This window comes from Aspergillus lentulus, assembly GCF_001445615.1.
Source record: "Aspergillus lentulus DNA, contig: Alt16, strain: IFM 54703, whole genome shotgun sequence".
Classification (NCBI taxonomy): domain Eukaryota; kingdom Fungi; phylum Ascomycota; class Eurotiomycetes; order Eurotiales; family Aspergillaceae; genus Aspergillus; species Aspergillus lentulus.
Genome location: NW_028322113.1, coordinates 4,053,484 through 4,077,172, shown reverse-complemented (window position 1 = coordinate 4,077,172; position 23,689 = coordinate 4,053,484). Strand labels below are relative to the sequence as shown.

General features: G+C 49.4%; 6 protein-coding genes and 3 non-coding genes across 9 annotated transcripts; 5 read left to right on the top strand and 4 right to left on the bottom strand.

Moving 5' to 3' along the window:
- The first annotated feature begins 1,470 nt into the window (after positions 1–1,470).
- On the top strand, positions 1,471–1,603 carry ALT_t181. Its single transcript has 2 exons — positions 1,471–1,507; positions 1,560–1,603. It is a non-coding gene; the product is annotated as a tRNA-Ser (tRNA).
- Positions 1,604–2,032: 429 nt separating this feature from the next.
- On the top strand, positions 2,033–2,118 carry ALT_t180. The gene is given in 2 exon segments: positions 2,033–2,069; positions 2,075–2,118. It is a non-coding gene; the product is annotated as a tRNA-Ser (tRNA).
- A 68-nt stretch (positions 2,119–2,186) lies between these two features.
- On the top strand, positions 2,187–2,315 carry ALT_t179. Its single transcript has 2 exons — positions 2,187–2,223; positions 2,272–2,315. It is a non-coding gene; the product is annotated as a tRNA-Ser (tRNA).
- Positions 2,316–4,720: 2,405 nt separating this feature from the next.
- Positions 4,721–5,301, bottom strand: ALT_8780 (GFA family protein; the record flags this gene model as incomplete). The annotated part of the gene is made up of 3 exons (XM_033557744.2): positions 4,721–4,920; positions 4,983–5,145; positions 5,221–5,301. The coding sequence occupies 3 exons, from the start codon at positions 5,299–5,301 to the stop codon at positions 4,721–4,723; spliced, it is 444 nt and encodes a 147-aa protein (XP_033413635.2).
- Positions 5,302–6,702: 1,401 nt separating this feature from the next.
- On the top strand, positions 6,703–7,449 carry ALT_8779 (uncharacterized protein; the record flags this gene model as incomplete). The annotated part of the gene is made up of 1 exon (XM_033557745.2): positions 6,703–7,449. The coding sequence occupies one exon, from the start codon at positions 6,703–6,705 to the stop codon at positions 7,447–7,449; it is 747 nt and encodes a 248-aa protein (XP_033413636.2).
- Positions 7,450–7,732: 283 nt separating this feature from the next.
- Positions 7,733–9,504, bottom strand: ALT_8778 (uncharacterized protein; the record flags this gene model as incomplete). The annotated part of the gene is made up of 4 exons (XM_089600472.1): positions 7,733–8,335; positions 8,407–8,849; positions 8,912–9,044; positions 9,103–9,504. 4 exons carry the CDS (start codon positions 9,502–9,504, stop codon positions 7,733–7,735), a joined length of 1,581 nt encoding a protein of 526 aa, XP_089455365.1.
- Positions 9,505–11,080: 1,576 nt separating this feature from the next.
- Positions 11,081–12,396, top strand: ALT_8777 (uncharacterized protein; the record flags this gene model as incomplete). The annotated part of the gene is made up of 3 exons (XM_089600471.1): positions 11,081–11,144; positions 11,239–11,552; positions 11,611–12,396. 3 exons carry the CDS (start codon positions 11,081–11,083, stop codon positions 12,394–12,396), a joined length of 1,164 nt encoding a protein of 387 aa, XP_089455364.1.
- A 343-nt stretch (positions 12,397–12,739) lies between these two features.
- On the bottom strand, positions 12,740–16,536 carry ALT_8776 (4-O-dimethylallyl-L-tyrosine synthase; the record flags this gene model as incomplete). Its single annotated transcript, XM_089600470.1, has 9 exons — positions 12,740–12,976; positions 13,029–13,136; positions 13,187–13,251; positions 13,326–13,545; positions 13,604–14,213; positions 14,273–14,419; positions 15,184–16,340; positions 16,403–16,445; positions 16,511–16,536. The coding sequence occupies 9 exons, from the start codon at positions 16,534–16,536 to the stop codon at positions 12,740–12,742; spliced, it is 2,613 nt and encodes an 870-aa protein (XP_089455363.1).
- A 439-nt stretch (positions 16,537–16,975) lies between these two features.
- Positions 16,976–23,141, bottom strand: ALT_8775 (nonribosomal peptide synthetase 5; the record flags this gene model as incomplete). The annotated part of the gene is made up of 2 exons (XM_089600469.1): positions 16,976–22,383; positions 22,442–23,141. 2 exons carry the CDS (start codon positions 23,139–23,141, stop codon positions 16,976–16,978), a joined length of 6,108 nt encoding a protein of 2,035 aa, XP_089455362.1.
- Positions 23,142–23,689: the final 548 nt, after the last annotated feature.

Genomic DNA, 23,689 nt, shown 5'->3' with positions numbered 1-23,689 from the left:
CGACGGTCGTCGTTCGCTCATTATGTCGCTCAGTCTTCCCGCGACAGGTGCGGTACTCTCGAGGCCGCGCAGTACGAAGTGAAGCCTCTGCTAACCCGCACGGAGTCATTATGTGTGCAAAGTCGCGACACTATTCGGGCCGTAGAATTAGTATGGCGTCGCGATAGTCGACCGACGGCAAAGCCTGTCAGCTCTTCGGTCCTACAATCCGCCGTTATTTTGTACCGTCGAGGCATCGAGGTGGATGGTCCATGCGAACAGTGCAAGAAGTGGAGTTTTACCAGAATACTATAGGCGAGCTTTGTTCTGTGGCAGTTGTTCGAGCCGTTGGTGGAACGGAAAGGCGTGTAAGTGTGCGTATCCTCGTTCTCAAACAGCCCGCCGCGAGGGGCGAATCATCGAGACTCGAAAACGCATGTATCCTTCTGCTTTTCCTTGCTCATGGTTGCTAAGAGACCTAATCGCGTTCCATGGCAAGCTGTCGTTTACGGATGCAAGCAGTTAGAGGACATCGTATCTGCTGTATCGGGGGATGGTGATTTAGCACCATAGGAAAGAGGTCGTTTCTTTTTGAGGATTCGCACAGATTGTGCAGGGGGGTGTGTTAAAGTTAGCCAAATATATAGAGCGTGGATGAGATCCAACAGTTAGTTGCTGCGACGGTCATGATGAAAAAGCGGTGATGGTCAGGAAAAGAGAGGGAAAGAATGAGAAGCTCTGTCTCGATGCGTTTCGACCTCTACCTTGGGGTATTATGTCAAGGATGAATACTATTCAGCCGGAAAATGAGAAAGCATTCTGCTTCTCGTGTCGGAAGGTACCCATCTCTTAGAACTCGTTTCAACGACAGCTCCCAACATGAGTATGAGAGGCCGTGAGTGATTTTCTGATTAAATCCATCAAAATCCATTAAATATATGGACATCGACATCTTTAATTATACATGTCCTTGATCTTAACTACGTTAGTGATTATGTGTCTGGGTATACGAAAATCCTTGTGTTTGTATTCGGGGAATCGCGTATATATATTCTCACACCCGACATGTTAATCCTTTTATGCGACATAGTCTCCTACATCTGTCAAGGCGACTAATTGATTTTGCTGGCCTCTTGTCAATCATCCCCTCTATCACATTCCAAACACACTGCCCCCTTACCTGTTGTTGAAATATCAAAAATTGATATCTCCTATCATGACCGAAAAAATGATTTCGCCTCCAATAGAAGGGTTGATTCAAGCCGAACTTGTAGGACACGGAGGTACGACTGACTATTTGTCAGCGACTCTGGTTCAGGACGTCATCAACAGTATCTCTGGAGTCTGACCTGCAGGTAATTGATCCTTCGATAATGAGACATGGCCATAATCATACCAAGGTCTGGCGGAAGTTCGGGCTATATTCAATCCTTTTGCATATTTAATTCCTTCTCTTGATATAGAAAGTCAATTTTTCATATTTCAACAACAGACAAGGTGGCCGAGTGGTTAAGGCGTTTGACTCGAATTGGGTGCTGAAAGGCCGGAGGCTATGCCGCCGGCGTTGTCATCATCCCGAAATCAAATTCATTCGTGAGCCAGGGTTCAAATCCCTGCCTTGTCGTGTTCTTTTCTTTTTCTTCCTCCCTCCCCTTCTTGTTGGGAGGATAGATAGGTATGAGATAAGGTGGAGGCTATGCACCCCTATCTTATAACCTCCTTAGCTGATTCCTTAGGGAGCGCCGGTTCGAATCCGGCCCTTGTCTATTAAACAAAGGGAATATCCTCTCCCCTTTTTTGCCGTCCCTAAGGCGTAGTCGGCCTTAGATTTCCTTTTTCTTTTTCTGTTTTGCTTTACATCAACAGGCAAGGTGGCGAAACGGTATCGAAGGGTTGAAATAAGGGCGAAGTATGTCAGGAACTTATATCTCGATAGCTGATTCCTTAGGCAGCGTTGTCGTCGGGACCTTTACATGGCCGTAGGCCTGCCGATTCAAGAGAAGCGGTGGTCCGCCTGGAGATAAGAGCCACCCATTTTTCGTGTTCCAAGAAAGGCAAGGTGGCCGAGTGGTTAAGGCGTTCGACTCGAATGGTAATCGAATTCCCTAGGGAGCGTCAGTTCGAATCTGGCCCTTGTCGTTTTTTTGATAGTTTGCATCAAAGGTCCTTCCTGAATTGGGGTGAAAGTTGCGAACTTTGCAACAACGGGCAAGGTGGCCGAGTGGTTAAGGCGTTTGACTTGAATTGGTGCTGTAAGGCCGGAGGCTATGCCGGTCTTGTCTTCATCGCGAGATCAAATTCTTTCGAGATCCAGGGTTCAAATCCCTGCCTTGTCGCGTTCTTTTCGTTTTGCCCTTTCCCCCGCGGCAAACCTCTTTTCCCTTTTTTTTTTTATATTTTTTTTTTTTTATTTTTTTGGTTTTGGAGGGAGGATTCCTTTGCACCTGACAATATAAACGTTTTTCCGAATAAGGAATCATCTGTTGTCCTCGTTATAATCTCTTGAGAGTCGCTCTCGATCGCGCCGATGTCGTTTGGATCAAATTCCTTCCTGTCCTTGAGTATTTTTTGCCCTTTTTGAAGGCCTTCCTCCTAGGGTAAGTACATACCTACTTTTGCTGCGGGCACGAGCTGATTAGTGATGGGAGGACTGAAGGATTGAGAGAGAAGAGAAAGGAAATACAACACACAGACAGATGATCTGCATCAGCGACCAGTATGTAATCTCTCAGTAGATGTTAGTATCTGGGCTGCGTACCTTGGATGTTTTGGGAAGCCACAGGTGTTAAGTGGACAAAATGATGTGGTAGATGCATGTGGATCTCAGGCATCTGCAACCTCAAGGAAATACGGCATGTGGCATCTTGTCGCAGAGTGAATCCCAAGGTGGTCTTGTGTATGACTTTTAGCACTATTCATATGGTGCATAGACACAGAGAGGTAAAGAGAGAGGAGGAGAAAGACAACAATGGCTGTCAGGGTCTAAGGAGACGAGGCTTGTGCGTAGACGATAATGTGGAGTATGTTTGCTCCTCTCAGAGGTCTATACCTAACCAGCTCCTAGACTTGATCAATGAAACTGGTGAATATATGGCTGCAAGTATCATCAGAATTACCGGAAACCTCCGAGGATCATCTGCCTTGATGCCTGGACCTTCACTGAGACATGCTACACAGGAGTTCTGGTGTTCCTTCATCCTTTGTTTCCGCCTACACGTACGAGAGCAGTGCCATCTGAACAACTCAGCGCAATTCAAAGATTCTATCATTTTACATCATCAAATAGGTCATCAAAATGTTTAATCCTGATTCCCCTGCCTGCGAAGGATGTGGTGCTATAGGACCGCACATTATTTTGAGATGTTCAAATCTTCCTTGCGCGTACTGTCGTGAGAACGGACACATAATAGAAGAGTGCCCTACCTGGACTGTCTGTCAATCCTGCCATCAGAAAGGCCATTCATCCGATTGTCCTGAAAGAAGGAATCGCTATCAGAAAATAGTTGAAACCCCTACATCGCGAAGGCATCGAGGTGCAAGCTCCATATTTTAAACAATCCTCGACCGCATGAGTCTCAGAGCTCAAAGACAGGCATTCGAACTTCTACGCCGCAGAAACCCCCGTCCCAACCAGCGAATTTTTCAACCAACTATAGAGTGCTGACGTCGATTCACGAGCCCAGTGGGACAGGAAGACGAACAGGTAAGGCTGCCATAAACCCCCGTTCAGTAAGATGCTGAGAATTTTCAGAACGCCCACCTCATCACACCAGACATCACGTTCCCGGATCTCAAACAAACACTCACTATCATCATGGACTATCTATTGAATCAAGACAATGGGAATATGAGGCACATTCCGTACAGATATATCATTAATTCCGTGGGGAAAGCGGATCGTATCGAAGTACTCAGTGGTATCTGTCCAGAAAAACGAACTGACATGGGAGAAGATAACCGCTATACAGTATGTACTACTACTATTATAGCATATATTAATCTTACAAATGATCTGACCTGATTAGATTCGAACTCATTTGAGAGAAGCAGGTCAGCGGACCTGTGACGTACTAACAGTGGCTATCTTTGTCCTAGACGATTGAAACAACGCGTATTGGCACGCTGGAATTCACACAATTGGAAGACGTAGATCCTCTCGACGACCCCTTTCCAATGGCCCACAAGAAGACGCTTCCGTTAAAGCTGCCAAAAAAGCCAAGGTCATGCGAGTGCTGCAAATAGAGACGGATCTCGACCCAGATGCCCTCCTTGAGATGGACCAGGAGGCTTTGGGCAAGGCTAGGGAAATCTTTACGTTGTTCCCTTCCAAGGTCTCTCGCAAAAGCGTTCTCCTGCAAATGCCGTACTCGTCCCGGTATACAAAACAATAATGGCACTACTCAACGGCGGCCGCCTTTATTAAGCTGTAGCAGAACAGGGGACAGGATTACTGCGAGTTGCCCATGTATGTTGTCGCAAGTATTAGAGCTCAGACTGGTTAGTTGGATCCGGAAAATGATCCGCTAGTTCGGGCGGAGCTCAAGCCGCCTAGTATAGCCCAAAAAAACATAAATACATGTGTCTCGCCATCACTACCTACATCTGACACTGCCTCGTTCGCCTTGTAATGAAAATGACCTCTTCATCCTCCCTGGGTTTTGCTGATGCATAAAATGAGTCTGCTGTCACCATAGTGTGTGCATGCTCAAGTAGCTTCACCCCTCGAAGCTCAACCATCGAATCAAGGCAGAGGCACCATGCCAACAAACTGATCAGCCCCTTCGATAGGACTCATCCACGCTACACGTCCGCTGGTGAATATTTCCGCTTCAGGCCTCCGTTGATTCAGAACACCAATATCGTCAAATATTCCAGCCCGGAGAATGGTCGTCTCCTCAGGATCACCATCAGAGTTCATTCTCAGCCCGTAGAGCGGTGTGCCTGGGCGATCTCATCAGATGATGTCTTTCCCATAGAGTTGTAAAGGACTGTATTGTACACACCGCAATCTCCGCAGAAATAGTTCTTGATATGCTTTCCGCTGTCTGCTACTTTGGGCACTTCTTTTGGGCTCCCGGTTATTTTCAGGTCGGTCCATTTGACGACGAAATTGTATGAGTACAGAGAGCCGGAGAGTTTCCGGCAGTCGCGACAGTGGCAGAGTCCCTGGAAAAGCAAAGCAGGGTAAGATTAGGCCAGTGTCAATGAACAATCGGATTAAGTTGTTGAAGATAAACCCACCGATGTCATGGGTTGACCGGTATATTCAACGCGGACCTTTCCGCAGAAACAACCGCCAGTAGCGGTAGTAGGAGTAGCCATTTGAACAGCAAGTATCTGATCTTATGGACTTATGATGCTACAGAAGGGCTTCGTGAGGGGAGTTTGACACTAATCTACTCAGCCTGAGCGGACATTTATCTACCCGAATCGTCAGCAATATCTATGACTCTGACCCGAGCGATCCAATAATATGTTTGTAATCGTTGGCGTCGTTGGCCCCAACATGTGATTGTTGAGAATAAGCATTCTAGTCAACAGTTTTTGTGCAGGAATAATTGTCGCTTTTAAATTGTCATAAGTTCCTGCGGATATTTTTGATTATTCTTTTGTTGCGTTCAGGATAGGGCAGCCTCGGTGTCATGTTGGGCTTAGGGTTATGGCAATCCTCGACATACTGCTGCAGAATAGAGCATATCAGACTTTGTGTATTCACCATCATACATAATAATAATGCAATTTTTCTGGGAGTAAAAATCTATTCTTAGACAATGATTCATTCCGACCTACCTGATTATGGGGTAGCGTTGTTTTGGTTACGAGCTGACAAACCGTGCGAGTGTTTCCAGAGGGGAACCTTTTCGATTCTCATTGCATATAGGATGACTTATGGCAGCCATAGTGAGTCTGTGAGTACTTTGCATTGTTGACCGACTCCCAGCTATTGCCTCTGAATGTAGTAATAAACTGACAGCGGGACAGGTGGAAGAGCAGGATGAATTATGAGGTAGTCTGCAGATACAGGTTCAACTGATCATGCCTTGGATGTTTGTCTTTTTGACCAATAATGAAATAGAAGAGCACTGGGTTAGCTGACCAATCAAAGTGCGTGGCAGTCACAATTTAGCTTTGCCGGCTTCTATTAGTTCTAGGACTGTTGAACACATTATTACAATCCTATTCCTACTACACGACTCTAGAACCTTTTAGTGGTGGTTTTATGGCTGACAGCTACGCACTCAATCCGAGTCTCTTACGACAACAAATCAAGCCATGACGTGTTCACCACAGGCAACAGACCGGTCGCCAGGCCTCCTTTTATTGTTTCCCCAGGAAATCCTCCAATCAATTTTGAACAACATTCTCATAAGCGAACTTTACACAGGCAAGTCAATCAAACAGCGCCTATCCTGTCGGGTCCTGTCTTTCTCCCAAATCATCCGCAAAACAAAGAGCATACGTGGCGTCTGCAGCTCGTGGGCCAACGCTACCCGTTTCCTTGTCTTTCGAGGAAAATCAACAAGGGATGGATTAGTTCTGTTACTTCCCCGTCTCTTGTCAGAGGAAGGCCTTCGCACATTTCCACTGCTCAGGGATTGCATGGTGGAACTCTGTCATCCATACTCGCTCCGCAAGCTCCATTTTCTCCAGCAGGATCTGGCAAAGTCGTCAGTGGATTCACGCAAATATGTCTGTGCTGTTACCTGGAAATGCGACGACACTATGGATGTGATGAGAGGTGCTGTTGGAGGCATGGGATATGGGACCATCGGGCAGAAGATGGTGGACGCCTTTGTGGATGAATGCGTTGCCGCAGGGCTGAAGATTGCGGACTGCGCTGGTCACCGTCCGAACGGCGGGAGCCCAGCTGAAAGCCGGCAGTTGGAGGACGCTGCCATCAGGGCTATGAAAGATTTCTTCTTCAAGGAGGTCCTTGCCCTTTGGTACTACAATGCCCATATTGTTCGACAGATACTCAGTGCATTCCCCCTCCTGGAATACCTTGTTCTACCGGGCTTTCTGCACCTTCCGTTTCTGACAAGGATGGAATATTTCTTTCCAGCATGTACTGATCTCGACGATGAGTTGTCTCCATTCGGTCCCGTCAACTTCTCCCCCCCGCAGATGTTGCAAACTCTTGGGATTTCGTATAGGGAGAATGGTCGTCGATACTCGGACATTATGGCGTCTGTCAAGGCGGTGGATATTTTCTCAGGACACTATAACCCGATCTTGGCCCTGTTCAGTCGCAGGTCTGATCGTCTGCCCGCTGGCCTGCTGTCGCTGCTGATATTCAACCGTTGGTGCAATGGAAATCGTTCCGAAATTGGAACTGATGTTGTTGAGAGGTTGAGGAATCACGTTGACAAGGCAGTTTCTCATATACCAGATAGAAAGAAGCCCAGGCTATTTGATGTACAACACATGAGGGGTGTGATGGATGAAATGTATGAGGACTGGTTGTCATGATTAACTTAACTATCATACTGATATTTTCAAGCTGAAATATTGCCAAATTAGCTGACACCGGGTTTGTCATCCAGGAAAGCTTCGATCATCATCCCGTTGTGGGAAACCCCGAACCAACAGAGAAACGCATCTATGAACGAAATGGCCACCATCCATTTAATCTGCATTAGTACGGCAATATGAACGACCGAGCTCTGGCTCTGATGATCTTGCTCTAATAGAGAACAAGGTTAAAGGGCTCAAGGCATGTCTCGTAACACGGACCACAAGTATCTCCATATCATCACCTTGTTTCTGCGATACTCTTGGAACTCGCAGTTGCATCTTTGACATTTTGCGCTTTGGCCAACGCAAGAGGCTCCGCCGCGTAGGCCTCTTCCATCTGCCTCTCTACCAGATCATCTTTCCCAGGCCAATAGCCAACCATAACAGTCAACGCCGCAACCCCAAGCACACCAGCTATCAACCAAAAGGCGTTCAAGTACCCGTCTATAGTAACCTGCCTCACCCCCTGTACATTCTCGCGGCTTCTATTCATCAAAGCATTCGCCCCAGCCAGAATGACGCTCGCACCCACCTGGTAGGCGGTATTGAACAGCGCACCCGCAACCGCATGATTTCCCGCTTCGACCTGGCGGAGGAGAATGCTTTGCGTCGACACAAGAGCGACAGGGCTGCCGACTACAAAGATGATGGCCGCAACGATGGAATACCAGTATCCTTCCCCATGGCTGGTGCCGCCGGCCCGATCCGGGGTAGCGAACGCCCATGCGACGGCACCAGCGGCGGTGATGGCTAGCCCGGCCCCGAGGATATTCTTCTCTCCTGCTAATCGTATCAGGGGGGTAGCGAAGACTCCACTTGCAATGGCCGCAAAGGCAGCGGGCTGTCCGTGGGTCAGGGCACGTGTACCAAGTCTAAGGCCAAGAATAGCTAATGGACCGGGGACAGACATACCAGGAAGTACACGGCAGTTAGAATGGTAGTGTAACCCAGAAGGTGGACACAGAGTTGTGTGGAGATGAAGAACCACGTACTGAAGCTCCCCCCAAAGGCGAAAATGGCAACCAGCATCACGAGAAACGGGGCAGACTTCCACAGATAACTGGGAATAGCTGGGTTGAGAACCTTGGCCTCCACCCAGAGGAAGACAGATAGGAGACAAACTCCCAGGATAATTCCGGCCAGTACTGCAGCGGATGTCCAACCGTTGCGCGAGCTGTCGTTGAGGCCGTAAACCAGTAATGCTACACCAGCGGTAAAGACAAGGGTACCGGGTATATCAATAGGTATGTCCTTTCTCTTTGCAAACCGTGGCAGAAATAAACAGGCCAGTATTGTTGAAAGACCCGTGAGGATCAGACACAGCCAGAATATAGATATCCAGCCTGCTGCCGAAGCTATAAAGAGTCAGTTGGGACGCTCAAGCCTCTATACACACTAGACAGTCGCAGACACATACATGCCAGAAGAGAACCAACGACAGTGCCTATGGTCGACCCAAGAGGCCCACATGCTGTGTAAATGGACAATGCCTTGTTGCGTGAGTCGCCATCCGGGAATGTATTGCTTAGGATTGCGAGTCCATTCGGGGCCTCAAGAACGATGAGGTATCAGAATCATGTCCATCCGTTCCCTGGTGGATTAACTTACAGTCAGCCCAGCCCCGACTCCGGAAATAGCACGACCGGCGAGCAAGGCCCCTTTGTTTGGCGCTGTTGTATTGATAATGTTGGATATGGTGAGAGTAGCTGTGCCAGCAATAAATATCTTTTCCAGCCCGAACCTCTGTCCCAGTTGTCCAGCAATCAGAAGGAACGTTGCAAAGGTGATGTTGTACACGATCAAAACCCAATTGATATCTTCACTCGTGAATCCGAGAGCCTGCTGGATATTGGGAAGGGCAAAGAGTACAGAGGAAAGTTGGAAGAGATCCAAAAAGTTGACCACTGTAGTTGTCAGCAGAACGCAATTCAAATGCACTGAAGGGCTGACATGCTCGCCCAGTTGATATGGGGGAAGTCTTGATTTTTTGTAGGACGTCATTCTAGCCATCTTTTGAACCGACAACGAAACACCGATAGGCAGACTCAAGAGCAGGAGAAGCCCGCAGGAAAGCCATTCTTTCTTAAAAAGTTCCCATAAACTGTCGGAGAACATTGTCTCGACATCTGACGGGGACTAGGGACGAACCACGAATAATCCTGTGTCTACCCCCGGTTAACGGCCAATATGTCTACACTACTAGTCGATCAGGTAGATTACTTTTCGTGGATAATCCAGATGTTGCTTGCGGAGTCAAACTTTCCGGGTCACGCCAGATTGCTTTCTGATCTCTAATCCTTGCATAACGTCGAGGAACGTGAACCGACGGTTCCCGGCATCCTGGGAGAGACTCTCAACGACGGCTGATTCTCATTTCCGTTGCCTACATTCATATGGGAAGGCATATATGCATACTCGGCCATGTATCGCCAATCACTTGAATTAGGACAAGCCATGTCTACTAGCACCATGCACGGATTGCCTGTTAGGAACAAATGTACGCTGGAGATGGTAGCCTGAGAGGCTGAGACATAAGCCCCTGGTTAGTCAGTGCTACGTTTCTTGTTCTAACCCCTGTCCGAGGCTTGTCGGGTAGGCTGGAAGCGGCGATGGTAATAGTTATTGTAAGTGGAAAAGAAGCGACTCAAATAACCCGCCCCACACTTAAGAGGGGTATAAACACTCCTTGAGTCCTTTCTTAAAAAACCTCTGTAGTCTGATTATGAGGCATTACCGTTACCTTTTACTATGATCAGGGATCGCTAACACTAGTCAACCTGCCCATGCTCCCTAGCGGAGTGCTGGTTCATCGAAATGCTAGGGAACATATCGGACTAGCATTGCAGCTTTATTTTGAAACTTCGATTTAAACAAAATGATGGCAAATAAACTGAAGCGAGTACGTTGTCTCCTTGTCCTCGGAGTACGGCATAGGCTGGTTTCAATGAACTCTGATTGTCGCAAACAAGATCCTGTTGGATCTGCCAACTATAGATTATTTTCTTGGGGGTCAACTATCCATGAGTTAGTGCATGCTCCACCGTCGCTTTGCCCACATTGCATGGTATTCAGCCACTGATACAGCCGGGTCCATGGCAAGCGCCAAACCACTAGAATTCAGTCTGTTAGTACCCAGGGGCCTTGACCGGTGGGAAATTGAGGCGCTCAATGCATTTCGGGCAAATTTTCACTCGTCCATCAATGAGGCCAATGTCTCCTACCACTGATAGTGGTTTCACTGGAACAAGGGTGTCACTTTTAACCTCGCTGGGTGGCAAAGCGCGGGAAGCGCTACCGTGCAGCCAGGTGCCTTATGGTAGACAGATCCATGGAGGGAGCTATGTGTGGCTGGTCTCAAGTTCGATCCCCCAAAGGCTAATCCAAACCTCCCCACGGTACACTTCTGTTCACTTGATTGTCACGTACTTTGCTAGATCGTTGATGGATATTCTCAATTTAGATGCAATGCTAGAAGGCTGGCCGGCAATCACCAGTCAGACTGCGGACTCTCAGGACCAGTCAGAGAATAACGCCGTTAACATCAGAGCTCGGGAAAAAGGTCCACGCAAGCTTCGAGCAGCCTGTGATGGGTGTCACGCAGCCAAAACACGATGTACAGGAGGGACACCATGCGCTCGGTGTTACAGAGAGTAAGACAACCCCCCTGCCAGTCATGAGACAAGGTCTAACCCCGCCTTGCGGGCGTCAGCAATCTTGGATGTCACTATAGCTTCAAAGCAAAAGTTGGGAAACCGAAGGGCAGTATGAACAAGAAGACGATTGAACGGTTGCGGCGCATGAGAGAAGCACAAGACAGAGAAATCCATGAAGCCCAGGGAGCAGCGCCCACGCCGCCGGCCACATCCAACACAAGTGCAGCGGTTTCGAGTTCGGATGCAAGGCCCGATTTACTTCAGATCCCATCTGAATTAGGTGACTTTTGTATCCCGATCAGGTTATCTGAGCCCGCGTTCGAGGAATTCTTCCTTTCTGATGAATGTCTTCTTGAGCTCGACAACAACTGGCCATTGACTACCGCAGAAAGCCCTTGTCGTACGGTATGTCTCTCCAAAAGCGCATGTCCTATGTTGCAACTAATGGGGCTCGGAGGATCAGGACAATGCTCAACTGCCCTTGAACGCCATAGCTCCTCAAGTCGAAAACAATAGTACTACGCAGGATGCTGGACCAACCATCGACACCTTGTCTTTTGTGGAGGAGGAGCGTCATGAAAACTCCCCTCAACCCTGCACGACCCCTTCTGAGTCGAGTCTCGCACCCGTACCTCTAGATCCCCAAGCCCTGCCAGTACATCAGGAACTCAAGACACAAGGCATCACACACCCGAAGTTGCTAAAATCCCGCGCATGCGATGATTCTCTCTGCGGCATCACGTCCTGCACGCATTCGCCCTGTGCCTGCTTCTCCACCGCAATCAACCATCTCTGCAATCTGCGAACCACACCGCGGAGCGCCGATCAATTTAGATCAATTGATACTCTACTGATACATTCGCGACGCATTCTTCCGTCCATGCGCCACCTCCTGAAGTGCCATTCTTGCACAGCAGATACACAAGCGCTCTTCTTAGCGATGATGGTTCTCTCCCGCTTGCTGGAATGGAGTCGCTCCTCCCTGTCCGCTCGTGGAGTGTGCGCAGAAGTGCGTCTGGGCAGATACTGTGCTTCCGGAGAGTTTGGCGCCATTGTAGCAACGATGATGATTCAGAAACACTTGGGAGAAATTAAGCAGACGGTGGCGGAGTTTAAGAAGAGTGTGGATGAAATACCGCAGGGAAATCCGGACGCAGCTTATTTGACCATGCAAGCGAAGGGCTTTGAGAGTGAGCTGGACGGACTAATTGGGAGATTACCAAATGACAGTGCTGTATCGGCTCATTAGCATATATGAAGGAATTAACAACGAGGAGTTTGCTAGCGGCATCAAGAGCTGAATGATGCAGTCATAAGACCCTCTACGATATGCCTATTCAGTGGACGAATTTACAGGAGGGGAGCAATTGTCAGCCTTGTGACCATGTGTAGCCAATGGATCTACTGCTTACTATGGGAGTAACTTAGAGAAGGACTGCCTTGACGAGCATCATCCATCACTTGTGATCGTCCTTGCACCCATAAGCGGGATGTAGATGCCGGCCCACATGCCATGATGTCCGTGTATCCAGAAACCAGAAATTCAGCCAAGATTGTCCAACATGCCACTGGTTTGCCCCTCGTGGAATAGGCTAAGCTAGCAACTCCGCAGGCCCCCTCGGTGTCAAGATAAGCCTCGCATCCGAAATAGGCACCCATGTGTTCTTGACATTTTTGTACCCGGAACTGGCGGCTTTTTCGGTTTCTGGGAGCCTCAGCTCATAGCGGCTGAGCAGGCAACAAACAAATTGTTTCATTATTGCTTCGCCGAAGTGCTGGCCTATGCATTTCCGGGTTCCAAAGCCAAACGTGTACAGGTTGTAGCGGAGCTGAATACTGTTAGCTACAAGTTCCCACAGCATGGTGGTCGACTGCAAATACCTCCGTCCGCGACAACTTTTTGAAACGATCTGGTCTGAATTCATCGGTGTCTTCGCCCCAGAATTCACTGTTGCGACTGAGTGCGAGGTTGTCCACGACTACACATGTCTGCAGCAAAGTCAGTCAATGTGGCCCCATCTGGACGTGAACACCCCTACGTTCTCTGGAATAGTGAACTGCCCGAAAGTCTTCTTTTGAGGAGAGCTGGCAGGAATGGTGAATACTGCTCGTTGTTAGTGAGACGCGCTGACGCCTGTGGATCGCAGGGGCAATTGATACTCCCAGCAAGCAACGTACCGGTGAATGGTCGGAGTCGGATGGATTCTAAGAAGCAATGATGCAATAATGTATCCTTTCGAGCACATAGCTCCGGCAACGTCAAATCTGTTGCGGTGATTTCGTCCCGCAGCCGATCTTGCCAGCCGCTGTTCTCCGCCAGCAGTATGATCAGCCAGGTGAGGATATGAGTCGAAACGTCGAGGTTCGCAAAGATGATCTCGCTTAGAGTTTGCACTAGCTATGGTTCAATGAGCTGCTGTATCACGGGCAAGACGCAGTTAAAAACCATGCTGTACCTCCGTCTTTGGAATATTGCCATTGAGCACTTCTTCCCATACTGGAACAATAGGGTGGGTGGTATCAGAGCATCGTCGTGTATGGTACATTCGTTCGTTGAACGATGACCAATCGCGCTCGAAAACAACCAACTGCCGGTATGTCCTTGGCTTGAGCCACCGGTAGATTCTATATCGATGCACTCCGCCGGTTAGTACATGTGCCATCATCTCCAGGCTTCGCTGTCCCAGCGTCCAAAGCTCTTCTTTCTCGTCGTCGTCCAGGGGTCCATAGATGTATTCCGCATTGGCCATGAACGGGAAGCGAGAGAATGTCTGGGCAGCATGAACTACGAAGGAAACGTTCTCCCCGGGATTAAGCGTTTTCTCCAGTCTCTCAATATAATCTGCAGCGTACTGTGTCGGTTGATCGGCGAGTCGGGCAATGGCACTTTGGACAAACCAGGGGTCAAATTGGGCCCGGATGCGCTTCCATCGCTGTCCATTGATAAGTCCCATGCAGTCGCCAAGCAGCTGATGAAACAACCAGCCTCCGTTGCTTGACCGGGCCTTGCTATGAGTCACGGAATCGATATGGAAGCGCTTGACGTCCTCTGGCTTCGTAATGACTCTGGACGGGAGAGTAAAAGTCAGTTGCCTTGCGTAACAATGCTATCTACCGGTACATACATCTCGGGCCTCATTCCTGACCAGAGTCGATAGACAGATCCGTATGTACGCCACTTCTGGCTGGATTGTCTGCCTCGGATGAACTTGTCAAGACACTGTCCATCGAGCCACTTCCATGCAGGGCCTGGAATAGCTTGCCCATCGCTGCTGCGTAAGGGGTAGATAAGATTCGAGAGCTTGGAATGATTGTGAATCTTCTGTCACTGCGTTTCTAGACGGGAATTACTTACGCAGACACCTATCAGCCACTCCAACCGAAAAATTGCCCATAGGAAACAAATTCCCAGTACGGCGGACACAGAAGAGACACGAAGATAGTCGGTTGATTCCATGGATCAGTTTCAGCTGTACAGAACCCGCTGGGAAGGAAGTGTTGTCATGGAGGAATGGGAGTATGAAGTCACGGTTTTCACTTGTTAGTATTGATGTTTTATGACCCGAAGTATAAACGCCGCGACACGGCAGGGTAGAATGCTCCGGGGAATTAAATCTGCAAAATTATAAATATGGAACGATTCCGGAGGCTAACTCTATACGTATTATCTTTATTCGGAACACTCTCCGAGGATATTGTCCATATTTTTTACCGGTAACAACTCAAGTTCTCTAGATATGGTTCGGCTACGTCTGTTAAAGCTTCACGAAAACGGACCGCTCACAAGCTGGACCAAATGTTCGATCTAAGATAACGTACAAGCAGTATCCGTCCATAGATCATGGATGAGTAATTCGACATGGGTGATTGACCTCCGGATTCAAGTAAGAAGTAACATTCCAACGATCCCCTTCAGAGGCCCAACTTATGTAGGTATGAAAGCCTAACCCACTTGAGAGCTCTCGATGCATGCTGCCAGACAGAGTAAGGTTAGCCGTACTCCATCGAGGTGTCAAGCTGGTCAAGATGGACATACCAAAGCTCCTTTACTCCGTCATAGTATGATCCCGCTCTCAGCCTCTTTCCTCTCTTCTCGAGGAACCTGGACAGTCCCCGAGCGATCTGGTCGTCGTTGCGAGAATAATGCCGGACTGGAAGATAAACCTTGGATTTTGGAATAGAAGCAATGCTCTTCAACTCGAAGTAATAGAGAATTCCCCCCGTTCGATGGGAATTCTCTTGAAGTGGGTCTAAGTTGTTATGCTCGTCCTGGTGCAGGTCAAATACGGACAGCCATAGTTCCTCTAGCGATTTGCGTCCTTCATCTGAAATAGCGACTCGACCTCCCAGAGTCAGCATATCGACGACGCTGTGTAATGTCGTGTTTCGGCTACGCAGGTAGATCTTCAGGCGCGAATCACATGGTTTCAGGCAGTCGATTGCAAGAATTTCCACGACCGGCTGGGAGTCAGCAGGAAACGATTCAATATAATCGGCGACAACATTGAGGGAGCTAGCAAGAGAATCTGCTGGTACGGGGAGGTTTCGGATCGCTTCCAAAACCAAGCTCAAGTTGGACCTGCCTTCGGCCAAGGCTCTCCGGGTAGGGAGAAAATATTGCTTGATTACAATCCACTTTTCCATCAAGTCAAATCCCATGAAATGTTGAGATTGAGGGACTTCGGCGGCAGTATTCAATATCTTGTTGTTGACTGTGTCTTCCGTCGTCAAGCGTTGCTGAAAGTAGCTCAATAGACCCAGATCGACTTCGCGCGCAAGGGGGAGGGCGCGCTGTAGCAACCTGGCGCTGGAAGTTGTGTTCATGGGGCTGGCAGCCGGACCAGCTACTTTCCCAATCGGGTCCACGGCATATCGCACAGTTGGTATATCTGCCGCATTGGACCAGCACCAACTCAGCTCAACCGGGGTATGGTCATCTGTCATGAAGCTTCTCCAGACGATGGGTGCTTCATTCCGGCGGGGGTGCGGCCCCAAAGACGCAGCAACTCCGTCACGGAAGAACTGCAGGTGGGTAGTCTGCGATTCGGGCATGTAGCTAGCCATATCCAACATCTTGTGCAGAAGCGTTCCTATATCTTGATCCCATAATGCGCTATCTTGGCTCGTATACAGACCGTCCGTGGGCGGACGTCTTTCGCCGCTCCAGCCACGGGGCTCGTCATCCGACAGAGCCTAATAAAAACTGGTTAGAAAACCAGAAAACAAAGCTATATAGCAATAATAGAATTACTTACTCGCTCGTGAGAGAGCCAATGGCTCTTTTTGACCAAGGTTGTACTATGGTTCCAGTGAGTCTCACATCGGGTACATGAGGATCCTTCTCTGGCCTTAGGATGACTTACAGAAATGTAAGGATTGAGATAGCCATGCTGTACGAAGTAGGACGAAATGAACTCTTAACGAAGCTTTTAATTTTCTGCAGGGACTGCTCTGCCATAGGGTACATAAGGTGCGGCCTGGCTATGTACGAACGACTAGTGCAGGAAGCAGATATCCTACCGGGGAGAATATGTGGAAAGTTTTCACCGGCGAATAAGCAGGAATAATCCGTACGGTCTTTGTATACGAAGAATGTGGGGTAGTGCTCCAGTTCTCTCGACGGGTCCTGGACTACCTTTGAGACGAGTTCGTCGAGGCCCTCTATTCAAGTCCTTGCACTCCCTGCTGTGGCTAGGAATAGCGCTGGCTAAACGAATACTGTGTAGAAGTAATCACTTTAAATTGTAATTAGCAGAGAAAATATATGAGTTCAGAAACGTCTGCTTAGTATTTACTAACATATTCAGTCCACGAGAATCGTAGCGTCTTCAAAGTCCGGGAAAGATGGTCTGCATAGCTTCTCGGAGAGCCAGAACGAAATCCTGGCTGACCAGACCCTCCATATACTCAATCTCGCACAGGATATCTGTCTCCAATTCCGTAAATTCTACTAGGAGAGGGAACTTGGCGCCCCCTGCCCGTAAGGACGTTTCTTCCACGCTGACTCCGGGAAGGTCCAGGCCACTCGAGACCGAATCCTCCCTCCTATGGTACACTACCAGGACTTGAAAGATTCGATTCTCACCAATGAGACAGCGAATGTCCCTGAACGGAATCGAATGAGCCAATGCGTCCTGAATTTGGGTTTTCAACGACCGCATGAGAACCGAAGGGCTCTGCGGGGCTGCCTCCGTCATCCGAATACGCAGCGGCAGTATATCGAGGAAAACGCCCAAAAGATCTTCAGTCCCGGGCTCGTTACGGTCGATATGTGGTATTGCGAGCACCAAGTCCGTGACGTGCTTTACCTTGGCCATCGCCAGTGCGACCAGCATCACGTAGAGCTCCATCGGACGCGAGTACGTGCGGCCTGGGGTCAAACTAAAGGTCTCGGATTGCCCGGTGCTGATTGGCTGGCTGCAATCGTCAAATACAAAGCGTGGAAGGTCGGCCATCTGCCCCTTCCAGTATGTGGCATCTGCGGTGCTGACCTGGGACGGCTGACGAGCTTTCCATTCGGCCCAAATGCTGTAGTCTGGTATGTTTTGTGGTATTGCCCCTATGTGGGAAGCGGTTGGTCCGTTCTGGATAATCTCGGCGTATGTAGTTCCAATCCTGCCGAATAGCACTCGAACCGCGACTTTGTCAGTGATGGCGTGATGTTGAACAAGAACGATATCGACTCCACCAAGTACCTGACGCAGCATGATCCTTGTCAATGGACCGGCGAAAAGGTTAAATGGACGGTTTACAAATTTAGTCACTTCAGCATCGCAAAACTCCCCTGCCGTGACTCCGCATGTGACGGACGACTGACTCCTTTTAACACGGCCCTCTTCCATCCGGTAATTGCTCTGCAGAATGGGCTCGTTCGAAAAGACAGCAAGAACTGCTTTCTTAAAACTGTGGAGGCTCACAGTGCCCTTCAATCTCACTTTATAAGCAACGTTGAATGCTTGGGGAGATGGCGAGGAAATTGATAGCCGCACGAACTCTTCCTCGAGATATGACACCTCCGTGAAGGGGGGCTGTATCGTTCGCCAGGAGGATTTGAATGAGCGATCACCCACCCTCGAAAGCTTCTTGCTCGAAAGACAGTCGTCTATCTGTTCACTCAAACGGGAAAGAGTCGTGTTCCAGATGAACAATTTCAACGGAAATCTGAACTCATACACTTGGGAGGCTTTCTGCGCAACTCTGATTTGTGACAACGAATTACCACCGAGAAGAAGAAAATCTGCTTCTGGATCGATATTCATATCAGTTGGGTGGCCTAGGACTTCCCGCCATATGGCTGCCAACATGAACTGAGTCCTTGTGAGAGGCTTTCCGCCCTTTGTCGTCGTGTAAATCGCATGCGACTGGAGAGCCTTCCGATCAAGCTTCTGGTTGGGTGTTGTGGGCAAGGTATGAAGCGCAACAATAGAGGACGGCCTGGCGTAACTTGGTAACTTGGCTCCCAAAGCATCTTGAATTCGACTCACAACGACGCTCTCGGGTTCGACGAACGCCACAATGTTGTCTCCACTCACGATGGCAGCCGCGCGGCGAACCTCAGGACTGACCATCCGAATGGCATTCTCGACTTCCTCCAACTCTATTCGAAACCCCCTGAGTTTGACTTGGTTATCCACGCGGCCCAAGAATCGAGGCTCCATGTCTTCGGTCCAGACCGCTCGGTCGCCGGTGCGATACATGCGATACCCAGGTATGAAAGGGTTCGGTACGAAGCGCGACCTTGAGAGCTTTTCCATGCCCTTGCCAATGTATCCTTCGGCGACTTGAATACCAGTCAGGCAAATCTCACCGGGAACTCCTATTGGTACTGGGCGGCCCCGCGTGTCGAGGATATACACACCGACTCGGGGAATAGTACGCCCCAGTGTGACTTCTCTGCCCGGCTGAAGAGGTTGGAAAAGGCAGCCAATGGTGCACTCACAGGGGCCGTAGGAATTATAAACTGTCCGATTCGTTGCCCACCGGTCAGCCAGGATCTGTGGCACTGCCTCTCCCGCAAAAAGAATAGTGTCCAAGTTCGGGAAGTCATCAGAATTGCAGACAGAAAGGAACGACGGAGTTATCATTGTCGCATTTACACGAGAAAGATGAGCAAATGGGTTGTCTGGATCTGCAAGCACCAGAGTCGCACCATAGCACAAAGTGCCGAATATCTCGGCCAGATTGACATCAAATCCTGGTGAGAACATCTGCGCATGTCGTCTACCAGGGCAAGCATCCATTCGGGCTGGCTTGTAAGACAGGTACGAAACTACCGCTTTATGCGGAATACGCACACCTTTCGGAGTTCCAGTTGAGCCTGATGTGAAGATGATGTAGGCTATATCTTCTCCACTGATGGTGGTTCTCAGCCTAGGTGGCTGTGCCTTGACTGGTTTGGAGAGGAATTCATGAAGTAGGAACTTCTCATTGCACAAATCCAGAAAGCTGTTGTAACAAAGCTGGTTTGGGAAGACACAGACTTTTGCTTGTGTGGAATCAACAATCATCTGCATTCTTTCGATAGGAAGCTTTGTATCCAGGGGAACATATGTAGCTCCTGCCTTGACAATTGCCAGGACAGAGACAACCCATTCAAAACTGCGGTCACTCAGAACGGCGACAGCGTCCCCGGGGCGTGTACGGTCTGCAATGGCCCTTGCAACATAGGTCGTTAGCAGGTCTATGTCCCGGTAAGTGATAGACCTCCCAGTAGACTCGACAGCAACTGCATCTGGCCAGCAGCCCAATCCTATCTCGAAGGCATCCTTCAGATTTGACGGCCCAACGTACGGGCGCATGAGTGAAGACGAGTTATGAATCAGGTTCAATAACTCGCAAGGCTCCAGGAGTCTATCACAGACTTCGGCAATGGTCACAGTCTCTGGGTTCAGCAGGGCGAGAAACAGGTTCTGGAAATGCTTCATCATCCGCTCAATAACTGGACGTGTATACGTTGTCTGGTCGAACAATGCTTTAACGCAGAGGCCACCATGCCTCCGCTGTATCAAGACGGTCAGCGGGAATTCAGGGACATCAGTCCGGCTGAACTCCCAACCACTGTTCGTGAAGCCTGGCAAATCATACTCTAAGAACAGCATTGTCTGAAAGATATTGTTATGGTTTCCTGACGCGATGTCCCTCAATGCCTCTGCGGCCGTCCATTGATGCTCAGCAACTTGGTGTACAGCCTTGCATACGTAACCCAGAAGACCTTCCTTTGTGTTCAATCCTGCCAAGCTCAGGGGGAGTGGACATACATTTAGCAATGGTCCCACTATTTTGTCAATGTCCGTCAAAGGAAAGTCGCGCCCTGAGAACACCGTTCCGAATACCAGGTCATCTTGAGGGGTGTAAGACTTCAGGAGAAGCGCCCAGGCAGCGTATAACATAGTCGCAGATGTTACTCCGGCTATGCGACAAATTCGCTCTATCCGTAGCAATGGAAGATCGATGGCCAAGCTTGTCACCCCAAAATGGCTTCCATCAGCCGCAGCTACAGGCTTAGGAAGGCTTAAGGACACGCCGTCGCCGATTCGCGACATAGCATCTTTCCAGAACTGCTTCCCTTTGTTACCAGCCTCTTCCAGATGCCGTGAGAGTAGTTGCGTAAATTGCCAGAATTGAGGAGGATATTTCAGGTTTTCTCCTCTCAGAATTGCTTGAACCTCTTCAACAACTAATCCCATGGACCATCCGTCCACCAGACAGTGGTGAACCAACCACAGCAACACTGCCTTTGGGCTTTTGGACGCGCTCACCAAACGAAAAGAGTTTCGGGGACAGAACATTCCTTCTTCGTCCTGATGATTAGTGGTCCGTAAAAGAAGAGAGGACTCTTCTTCGACGGCTGAGTCTAATTCCTCTGCCGACACACATCGCTCTCGCCAATCGAAGCTGCGTCGTCCAACAGTCTTTTGGACACCAGCAAGGAGGTCAAAAGTCGTATGAAAAATGGTATGCCTCAGCATAACTTCTTCCCAGGCGCGTCTAAACTTCTCATTGCGACCCGGGCCAGGGCCCAAAGGGACAGAAACCGACACGAGCATGTAACTTGTAGCAGACTTTCGTATAGATGAGCGTATCATTCCCATCTGTGTTGTGGTGATAGGAGCATCAACAGCCAGGGAGTCAGGCGCAGCCTCGATTGGCGTTACCCCGCTTCCGGGGACAGAGACACATTTCTCGGCGAGCTGATCCAAGCCCCTTGATTCATATATATCTGAAAAGGAGACCTGGAGACCACGCTGACGCAAGCTGGATACCAATTTGATGGCAAGCAAAGAGTTGCCTCCCAACTCCCAGAAGCTACAGCTTGTGGAGATCGAGCTTGTGGGCAGTCCCAGGGTATCTGCTATCGCACCCATGACTGCAGTCAAGCGAGTGCCATTGGCAAGGCAATCCTCATCACGTTCGGTCTCATCAGTGAATGTTCTCTGCAGATATGCTACGTCGACTTTGCCGTTGGGGGATGTTGGAAGCTCCTGGTACGCTGCTATGTGGTCAGGCACCAAAAAGGCATCATTCGCCTGAGACAGCCATCGTCGCATCTCCGTAACGTCCGCGGCTTTCGGTGCGATGCATCCTATCAGCTTTCCTTTGTGCATGAACGCTGCAGCTGCTGTCACCTGTGGATAAGCGAGCAGAAGAGGCACTACATCAAGCTCGATATTGATCAGGTATCCACGGTTCTTGACCATGCTATCGTCACGACCACAGAATATAATCCCTTCTGGCAGCTTTCGACCACGGTCTAGGGTTCTGTATATCCTGTGGCCTCTCCATTGGATGAATCGGTCCGCTGTCAGCGCCTCATTCTTGTAGTATCCGGCTGCCAGGCCGGGTCCACTGATATATATCTCTCCGTCCTGCGATTCTTCCAGCTGGTCGTTCAGGATAAGTAACTGCGTGCCCCTCATTGGCTGGCCCAGCGTGATCTTTTGTCCAGGGCGTAGCTCGCCCATACTAGTGCAGATGGTAGCCTCAGTAGGACCATAGCAGTTGAAAATGCGGCGTTTGGGGCTCCACCATTCTTGCACAAGCTTTGGATTCGGTGACTCTCCACCAAGGAATATGGACTTCACATGCGGATAATTATGAGCATCACCAAGAGTGCTAAGGAGAGTTGGTGTAGCAGGTAGAATGGTACAGCGCTTCACGTCTTCAAACACTCTATTGGGCTCAGAGAGCACGAGGTGGCAACCGTGGCAAAGACTACTAAAGAAGACTCCCCACGCAGCTGTTATATAGCACTGACTTAGCTGGGTTACGGCTTGTAGGAACTCTCATTGACTCACCGTCGAACGCAAGAGAGAACAGTAGCAGTACCCTATCGCTATGAGTGACACCTAGGTTAAATGGCATCCCCTTGTCGCTTCCCTGCTGCACATAGTTCACGATGCATCGATGCGGAATCACAACTCCCTTTGGCTCTCCTGTCGTGCCAGATGTAAAAATAATATACATCCCCGCATCCGGGTGCTGGTGCAAATCCAGACTTCCTGAGACTGTCTCTGTTTGTGCGGTATTGAATGAACTATTCCATGCAGATTTGACCTCTTCTGCAGTTATCAGCATAGACCTATCAATCTTGTGACTGACATCAACCGTGGCAATCACTCTAGTCGGCTCTGTTGCTCGCAAGACGGCATCGATACGCGCTTCGCCCCAGGAATCGGCATCCATTGGCACATAGCATACACCGAGTCGTAGCAGCGCAAGGATAGCCGTTACACTTTCCAGACGCCTGGTCAGCAGGATGGGAACCGTATCACCTGCGCGCACTCCACGATCGAGGAAGACCGCCGCCAGTTTCGCTGAAGCGGTATCGAGGTCTTGGTAGGTTAAGCCCCTTTCGCCCTCCGAGACGGCGGTGGACAGTGGACGTAAATTCACATTTCTCTTGATGAAGCCCCATACCGAGTGCGAATCCGCGCCATTCGATCGATCCAGTTTCATAGACGTGCTGGTCTGTAGGGAGCTTGCGTGTGGCTCCATTGAATACCGTTTGTTGCAGAATTAAGCAGACGACGGGCAATCTCTAGACGACGAAGGATTGAATAGGAATGAGAGAAATAGTACCACTACCACCAGTCTCTGGTTCAAGGTCTAATAACATCCGGTCAGTAAACTGTCGGTGGATAAGCGGACGATAGCCCATCGGTGTTTGCCTTAGACCCACTACATCCTAGACATGTAGAGCCCTGCCATTGCCTGAACCCCTAGTCTAGTTTTCTTACGGCCAATAAGCGCACTCTGGGAGCTGTAAGACTATACGAGAGAATTTCCGAGGAACACTTACCTAGTCGATAGCATCCTTTTATGCCGCGCATATATTCCGCCATAGTAAAATAAACGTCCCGCTAGTTGGCGTTCTACCCACTGCAGTACTGAATACCTTCAACCGGAACCCGTGCTTTGGGTTCCAATTGATCCAGTCAACTTCAAGAATGGGACAAACGCAGAATTATTTAATAGACAAGCTGCGACACGAATCAAGGCCAGTAGTTGGCACTGGCAGTTTTCAGCGTCCTAAGCTTGCATCC